This window comes from Austrofundulus limnaeus, unplaced genomic scaffold (assembly GCF_001266775.1).
Source record: "Austrofundulus limnaeus strain Quisiro unplaced genomic scaffold, Austrofundulus_limnaeus-1.0 Scaffold144, whole genome shotgun sequence".
In the NCBI taxonomy this organism is placed as follows: domain Eukaryota; kingdom Metazoa; phylum Chordata; class Actinopteri; order Cyprinodontiformes; family Rivulidae; genus Austrofundulus; species Austrofundulus limnaeus.
In genome coordinates, this window is record NW_013952546.1 from 93,934 (window position 1) to 103,085 (window position 9,152).

Genomic DNA, 9,152 nt, shown 5'->3' on the forward strand with positions numbered 1-9,152 from the left:
AAACACTTCCTGTCTCACACTGAGAACGGTTTTATTGATGGAAAAATCCAGATATAAATTTATTGTTAAAAGATCTCAAAAATTCGGTTTTCTTCTTCTTTTTTTAAAATTAAATTCAAACATTGAGTTATTTAGAAAGTCACAAAGGTTCAGCCGAAACTGGTTCAGAATCAGACTAAAGTAATAAAATAATAAAAAATAATAAAATAAAAACACTCACCAAAATCTGCATTCGTTTTTTATGCAGCGTTCAGATGTTTCTGTAAAACTATTCAGACTTTTATTTAGTTTTCCTCAAGTAATTCAGCAAAAATTACAATAAGTGTGTTTTAATTCAAATATACAGATTTAAACAGATTTATTCTTACATAAAAATGTACAACAAAAAGACCAAAGTGAAAAGGGAAAACATCAGTCAGGTGACTTCCTGCTCAGAGTCCAAACTCCTCCCACATTGTCCCGTTCTTCCTGTCCGTCATGTCTCTTCTGAAGTAAACCAGCTGAACTTTCTGTTCCCTACAGGACGGTTTGTGTGGCGTCGGCGGCGCTGTTGGACCTGTCGCCTCCAGCTTTCTGCTCCGTTGTTGTTGTTTGTTCTCCGGCCACGGCGGGCTGGCGTTCAGGCTGGGCGGCGGCGTCCGGGGGAGGAGAGACCAGCACCCTCTCGATGGGCTCGTCGGCCGCTCTGTCCGTCACGATCAGGTAATTGGGCTCGGGCTGGTGGGAGCTGGAGCGCCGCTGCAATGCATGCTGGGTGCAGGAAAAGGAGCGCTGCCTGGGGGCGGGCTGGGGCGACAGGAAGTGAGGCGTGGTGGCCCGGGGGACTTCCTGACTCCTGTCGCGGTCTTCGTCTTCTGAGGTCACCTCCTGTAAGGTGCTGATCGGCCGAGGGGGGCGGCCCATGATTCTCGGAGGGACGAGCGCCGTCGCTGATTGGTTCAGCTGCGGTCGCCAGCTCTGAGGGGAGGGGTACTGAACTCGACCCATCGACCAATCCCTGCGAAAAGATCATCGTGATAATGAATCAGAATTATCGTTTAAACAAACAAACCCAACAAAGTCACAAAAACAATCAGAGAAACCGTACGTTTGTGGCGGTGGGCTCAGGTCTCGATGGCCGACGATGCCAGAAAAGGAGGCGCTCCTCCCGGGCAGGACTTGTGATCCGACCCACGTGGAGTACATCAGAGCGTGCTCCTCCCACGTCATGTCGCTGACGGGGGCGACGGGCACGGGTCTCCTCTGGATCTGGTGAGCCAGCAGGAGTTCCAGGACCTGGTGGTGCATGGCCTCTCGGGCCACGTCGATCGGACGACGACCCCGCCGGTCGTGGAGCTCCAGGTTGGCGCCGTGAAGGAGGAGGAGCCTGGCCGTGTCGTAGCAGCCGTGGAGGGCGGATAGGAAGAGCGCCGTCTCCCCCTGAGAGAAAACATTTAAAAAATACAGTCAGGAACAAATCCAGTCTTCTGGTTTCTAGAACAGGAAACAGGTTCACTTTCTGTTCTGTTCTGTTGACTTTATGAATAGGTGGACTCCAGGTACCTTGTTGTCTTGGAGGTCCACGGCAGCCCCGTAGCGGATGAGGGTCCTCGCCAGGGAGAGGTGGTTTACTGAACATGCCCAGTGCAGGGCCGACCTCCCTGAGACAAAGTGTGAGTAAAGGGGAGGAAAGGAGGGAGTAAGTCAGCCAATGAACAACCATTACACAACAGAGTCCAGCCCAGATGGTGAAGAGTTGGGAGGATGAAGAGGAGGGACGCCTGGGCCGAAGGAGATGATGGGACAGGAGGACAGAGAAAACAAAGACTGGAAAGCTGAAGCGAGGGGAAGGATGAGCCCCGAAGCTGATACTGATGGACCCGAGCGAGGACATTAACTTTGTTCTGAGTCGGAGGAGGAGAGCAGGGGAGCTAGAGGAGGAGAAGGGACAGAAAGGACACAAAAAGAGGACGTGAGAGAAGCGGGGTGAGTTACAAGTTTCTCCACCCCCTCAGTTTCCAGATGTCAGAAACAGATCATGAGATGTGTTGTTATTCCTTTTAAAGTCAGCTGTAACCTGGACAGGTACGTGTTTGCCACGTCTCAGACAATGATCAGGTTTCTATCTATAAAAATACATTTAAACTTCCTGTGACATGCATATTCTTCAAATACAAAAAGAAAGAAAACATCTTTACGTTTAAGAAAGTTGGAATAATACACATAATTTTACCCATTTTGTCCCATAACGAGCAGATTTTCTTTTGAACTTGGCTCAGCCAAAGTGAAACAGGAAGTGACATAAAAGGGGAACTCTTTAAGAAAGAAAACTCTCTGGTCTTTGTTTGTTGAAACAGTAATATTTGAACTCTGACTTTTCCTTATCTCTCTCTCTCTGATTGTGCCTCAAAATAATCTAAAGAAACATCAGATTGTTCTCTACAGTCTGAGTTATTAGCTGTTGTATTAATGCTCTGTTTACATGCAGACATTCCCCTTTGACATCACTTCCTGTTACTTCACAGGCAAATATCTCAACAACTGTTCATCTCAGCAACATGCAATTTCTTTTGCAATTTTTTATCAATGTCATCTTTCACATAATGAGTTCATATGTATTACAAAAATTTGACGTCACAGGCCCTTTAAACCACGGAGCAGCCTTCAGAGCTAACTAATGATGTGTTTCTGTTTGAAAAACAAAACCTTTACAGATCTGAGATATATAAGTAGTTGAAAAATAAGTATTACCAGTGTGATCTGTGTTGTTGACTGGAACTCCTGCTTGCAGCAGCTCCAGGACCACCCTGTCCAACCCGCTGCGCACGGCTCGGATCAGAACCACAGACCCATCTGGGCCACACCACTCTGCTGACTGCCACCATGACAAGATCAAAGTGAAAATAAAATAACATCCATAATAAAGAAGTTTCAAATTCAACATTCAGTAAAGAGTTTCAAATAATACAAGCTTCTTTTTAAGATGTGGATGAGTTTAAATAAGAATAATAAATGAAAACAGTCTGACCTGCTGCGGAGGACTGAGCAGAGGAGGAGGCATGGCGCTCCTCTCCCATCCTCTAGGTGGAGCTGTGGGCAAACAAACGCCTTTCAGAATGAGGGACACTAACACAAATACTTTCATTTATACTTAAATAAACACAAGTGCAGTGCTTTGTTAGATATGTTTATAAGTGTTTAAAAGTTAGGAATGAGAAGCGATTTTGTTTCCTTACGTTGCACAGGCCTGTGGGTCTGAGAGGTTCCGACCCGAAAGTGTCTCTGTTCCGGGCTCCTGTGGTCACAGATGGAGGCGTCTTCTTGTCGTCTGGAACTTCTCATGGTGATGTCTTCCATTGAACTCTGGGTAAAGTCTGTGTCACTTCCTGGATCCTGGTCACGTTTTAGGGGCCTGAAAAAAAAAAAAGACAAATTTTACACAACAGCATTTTCTCTGATCTCTATAAAAGTTACAAAATGTTTTATTTGTTACCAAAGTGCTTTAGAGAACAATAATGAAGTGTTGTAGTTTATTTTCTGATATATAAACATGAATTACGAGTCATCTTGGACAAACTAACATGGTTTAATAGTCACAAAAATAGATTTTTACTGAACTCTTCAGGAAGGAATGAAGAACAAAAATGAGAGCTGGGTATTTGTGAGTTTTATTTCTGATTAATTTCTCACTGATCTTCAAAAGATCAATGGAACATTATATCATTTTACAACATAAGAGATAAGCTTTAATTTAAAAGCTTTAATGTCCTGATGCATCTCAGTAATCCAGGTAAAAAAATCAAAAAGAAAAAAATTGAATAGGTCTTCTGGACGGGTTCTTCTCTAATGAAACGTTTCGTCTCTCCTCCAAGAGACTTCTTCAGTCTGAGAGTTTCAGGCAAAATTCAGGCTTTTAAGCACTGCAACMCTGCAACAAACTACAACACTTCATTATTGTTCTCTAAAAGCAAATTCAGTGCTTAAAAGCCTGAATTTTGCCTGAAACTCTCAGACTGAGGAAGTCTCTTGGAGGAGAGACGAAACGTTTCATTAGAGAAGAACCCGTCCAGAAGACCTATACAATTTTTTTCTTTTTAAAAGCTTTAAATTCTTCCATTTCTGACATGTATTAAGTTCAGCTTTGACTTACTGGTGTTCCCCAAGGCTCTGTACATAGCCTCCTTATTTTGTTAAAATAATAAACTCACTGCAGTGCAGATGATTCACCTCCAAATAATTTAATTTAATTATAACTTAGAGATTTGTTTTCTCTCTCTTTTAAAGCTTGTGTAACTCCACAGCTTTCCTTTTCGGTGACATCATGCCTCCTTTAGACACAACATCCTGTCCGAACCACTCACCGCATTCGGATGGCGTCCTCCCCCAGTGGTTCCCGCCTTCTCTTCCTCTCTGCCTCCTTTGCTTTCTTCTTCTTCCTGAGGCTCATTTTCTCTTTTTCTCTGCTGGCTTTGACCCTCTCCTGATGGGCCGTGTGCTGCATACAGGCCTTGGTCTTGCTGTCCTCGTCGTCATTGCCGACTTTGGGCCGGTGCCTCACCCTGACGCTCTCGTTGCTCTCTGTTGCTCGCCGCCGCCTCACCCTCCTCATCACAAAGACCACCAGCAGGGGCAGCACGAGCAGAAGGCCAACTGCTATGGCGACTACAGCCCATATCCACGTGGGGGTCGGCTCTTTTAATGAAACGACACAAATTATTAATGAACTTTTTAAAAATGTAAAACTGACAATTGGTGCGTCCCAATGTATTCAGACTATTTGCTTTGCTTTTTCCAGTCCTAGTGACACTGACAAAATATTGTTTTAGGTTCCTAGAAATAAAATTATGTTTCAAATTTAAAAAAACTCACAGTAGAGCTACACACTGGAAACACAAAGTTGTTTTACATTGTTTTGTTTGGATGAAATGTAAAGCTGGATGTGCACTTGTTGAAGACAGGAAACGGCAACGCCTACCTTTGACTTCCATTTCCTCCTCCCTACTTCCTATTTCCTCTGGGACACCTCTAACACTGATCACAGTCTTCAACTGGGCGAAGGTGGAGAATGTGGAGGGCTTCAGCAACATCACGGCGCGTAGGAAACTGGCGGCCTCGGTAGCGTAAGGGAAACAGGTAGACGGTAATCGGGAGCACGGCCTGTTGTCCACTTGGAGGAAAAGGAGGGAGCTAGGAAAGAGAGAAGGACTTGTTAGGAAGTAACAAGTAGTTTTTCTGGTCTGCCTCGAGTTTTAGCATGAAGATTTTATGAGTTTACAGCAGCTTAAATATGCTTGTATTGACAAAAATAAACCTTTAAGTGTTTGCTTTCTTGAATGGAGTTCTACAAGGTTCTGTTCTTGGTACCCTTTGATTATTACTCACTGCCACCGCTGAAAGGCAAAATTAGGGCAATAATTCAATCTGTGTTTTCTTGTCTGTTGGTTTCACTACCCACCCATTTGAGTCAGCCAGGGAAGAATGAGTGAGCAGCTCAGCGAGCTCCTGAGGGCTGAATTCAAACAGGTTCCTGCTGGCAGCGAGGGCCACGGAGCCCCTCAGTTTGAGCGGGGACTGGAGGAGGACGCTGAGTGTCCAGAGCAGGGGGCTGATGGATGCGGAGAGGTTTTGCTTTGGGATCTTGGTGTGAAGGAGAAGAGAGCCTTCGGCCCAGATGGGGGTCTGGTCTTTGAAGCAGTCGCTGCCGTCCCATCCGCAGGCGGCGTTGTTGCAGCCCTGGTCGCAGCGGCCGCTGGCGTAATAAGCCCGGCAGTATTCGGTGTGGCCTGGACTGGGAGTCACAATGAGGGGGTGAAGAAAAAGACAAAATAAACAATAAAAGGAGCAAAACTTGCACTTAAAAAACGGCTTTTGCTTCCAGTCAGGACTGTTCTTAAATAAGGGTTTTACTTGCAGTGACCCCGGTCCTTCAGGCAGTCAAAACCATCTCGAAGACACTCGGGCTCCATGCAGTCTTTGTCACAGGACCCGTCTCCAAACTTGTCTTTACACTTCACCCTGCACTGGGCCCACGGATCCACAGACGCAGCTGGACAAACAGAAGCAGTTTAGGCAACGACTCCCCGAACCTAAAGTTTGTTTTTACCCATTTACTGAAAACAGTTTGTGTTTAAGTGTTTTATCACAGAACCAGCTCTGCCACCCGCTCGACCCGCTCATTGTTTCAGACAATCAGCAGCTATTCATCACAATGCAGGTCAGGCCACGCGAGGTGGGTCCCGATACGGCCCCCGCTAAATGGGACAGGAAACGGGCCCGACATAAACAGGAAGTTTCCAGAAGAAGCGAAAGGCTAAAGGAAACGGAGCGGGTCGGGAACTCGATAAAGGTCGAGGGTCACTGCCAAGGCGCTGAGGAATGTGATGGAGTTGGACAATGGGCTTGGCAGGTGTTAGTCGAAAAAAAATAAGAAGCATTACCAGCAGAGCTAAAATTAGATGCTTTTAAAATTCCATTTTAGCTACTTTTAGCTTAAAATATTCTCTCTGCTACAGAAAAATACAATTAAAGAATTTAAATCCACTGTGAAATTGAGTTTTTCACGTAATCGTTTGAAAAAAATATATAAAATAAAACTAATATTTTGGAGCGTTTGAACACAACATTGACCACTGATAACTTTGAATAAACAACAAAATAGATGAGTGATTATAATGAGATTTTTGGCTTAACTGCAAATTTGATTTCTTTTCCACAAGTGATTTTTGTTTTTAGAAATACAAAGTTCTAAAAAAAACCTGAACTCTTTTCTGTGGATATAAAATAAGTTGGTTTCAAACTCACCTTGACATGTGCAGCTCAGTCCTAGCAGAACCAGAGTCCTGAGAGCCCACATGTTCAGGTCACCGGCTGTAGACCCGGTCCTCTCCCTCCAGGACCCCAAACTGCTTCTGATCTCCCCAAACGCTGAAGGACCTGCTGCTCAGAAGGAACTCTGCGTGAAGTCACCAGATCCCATCGCTGCCAGCGACTACAACCACCCAGTCCCCACCTCTGTCGGCTCAGAGGCCCTGCGGATGTGTGGACAACTTCCTGCCACTGTGTGGAAAAGAATAGGAAGGGCGATAACCTCTGTGTGCATGTGTGTGTGCGTGTTTCTGTGTCTGTGTATTTGAAGTACAACAACTCGGAGCTGTTAGGTGAGCTGTGACTTCATGCTGCGTTTAAATCAAAATGAACTCGAGGAGTGTGAGGAGGTGGCGACAAACACTCCCTAATCCATTCTGCTCACAACTTATTTATTTCAAACCGTTCACTCGACACATCAAAAAGTACAAGTCAAGCCCAAAAACTGAACTTTACTAAACAGAGCCGTTTGAAAGAGTTTATTATCAGTGTGCATTGCCAATGCAATGCACACTATTGTGATTCGTTTCCCATCTAAGTCATCTCCACTTTGCCATGCTTCTCCTCCTGCATACTTTGTCCTAGAGCTGCCATTGTAATTTATATCTGTAAAGCTCCCATGCTAAATGATGGCTATGCCTTTTGGTGCCTGTGCAACTTATAGTTTTTGAAATATTAATGTTTAATAATTTGTAATGGGAGTCAATAGAGCCTTGCATTGGTCCAATACTGCCCCCTGCTGTATCTACTCAGTACTGAACAATAGTTTAATATTATTTGATCTCAATAGTTCAGTGGTTACAATACTAATATGATTATGTTTTGATGTTTTACTATAATGTTGTCTTAATACTGCTCTATTGTAATATTATGCAGTTTAGTGTCAATAATTGTATTGGCAATGTGTCCTCTTTCTGCACACATACAAACCAACCCCTGGCACCACTCTCAGCCACAGCTCCAATGGTCTAATGGTCTTTGTCATGGGCTTTCATGTGGGAGAATAGGATTCAAAACCCAGCTAAAGCAACTTTAACAGATAAATCTCTACAAAATTCATATTGTCACTCAGTTACTCTTATTAGAGACACCTGCTGACTTGACAAGCAAAAGCTGGTGTAGAAAACACATTTGAACTTGGTCACAGTTCATTCTGCAAGTCCACTGCTGCAGGCAAAGACATGCTACACGGCAATGCACACTTGTTTTTACATCGTAAAAACCCATGTCTAGTTACATTTGTATTTGCAGAGTCTGCATTTAACACAAGCTATAAATACTGGAATAAAAGAAGACTAGTTTATTAGAACATTTCAAATCTAAGAACAAAGAAAATTTGGGGGGGAAAAGGCACAAAACAAAGTAAATAAAAAAGTATAAGTTGTTATTAGAAAATAAGTCATTAAGTCACAATTTACTATTCAAAAGCTATCCTAAATTTGATGTTTTCCCTGATAATTTACTGGGATGCTTATTTTACTGGGATTTGCTTAATTATTACAAATGAGGTCATTTTATATTTTTTCTCAAACACAATAATGAATCATAGGCCTTTAAATTTCAGTGGTTAAACTTTATCAAAAGTGGCAACTCAAAATATTTATCCATTTCTTTGTCTGAAAATTCTGTCTTATTTATTTCTTTAACTTCTGAGTGTAACATAGTTATTACATAGTTTTTATATAAAACCTAATGTAGAGTTGTGTTATTGCAGTTTTTCTCTTTATTTATTAAAAGAGGTCTGGTGGCTCTGGACACATTTTCATTTAGCAGGTAAAAGGCCTAAATGGCTCTTTTGGTTGCAAAGGTTGTAGACCCTCTGTAGGTAAACAAATATTGTTTCAATTAAAACATGATTTCCAGCTGATGTGAAACTGGACAACCAACAAACCAGTATGGTGTAAAATGAAAAATGTTATTAACCTCTGGAGCCCCATGCAAAACAGCATTTCCTGTTTTCTATTTCTTTTAACTTGTGTTAACTTAAGATCTGTGAGTTGAACCTGGACATGTTTGGTATCAATAGAAAGCTAAGAATCTTTGTTAAAAGCCCATGGAAACTATATTTACATTCACCAAACACTGTTCAAAAGACAGGAAATTGAATCAGAAAGAAAACAAACTACAAAATGGGATTGTTGCAAATCAGTAAAGGAAACATTTCTGACATTTGTTTTTAAAGTAAGTCAAAGCAAACACCTAAATATGTTGTAAAATGTGTTGAAAGTTTTTTTTCCACTTGATTTTGTGTGAATATGGTCCAACTGAAATCAAATACAATTTCTCATTATTGTACATAATATGGTGAC

General features: G+C 42.7%; 1 protein-coding gene across 1 annotated transcript; it reads right to left on the reverse strand.

Moving 5' to 3' along the window:
• Window positions 1–252: 252 nt before the first annotated feature.
• On the reverse strand, window positions 253–6,903 carry notchl (notch receptor, like; the record flags this gene model as incomplete). Its single annotated transcript, XM_014016377.1, is given in 11 exon segments — window positions 253–997; window positions 1,088–1,419; window positions 1,543–1,640; window positions 2,731–2,854; window positions 3,008–3,069; window positions 3,216–3,391; window positions 4,341–4,671; window positions 4,955–5,166; window positions 5,435–5,767; window positions 5,887–6,025; window positions 6,781–6,903. Coding segments are annotated over 11 exon segments (2,411 nt in total), but the record flags the coding sequence as incomplete, so codon positions are not given.
• Window positions 6,904–9,152: the final 2,249 nt, after the last annotated feature.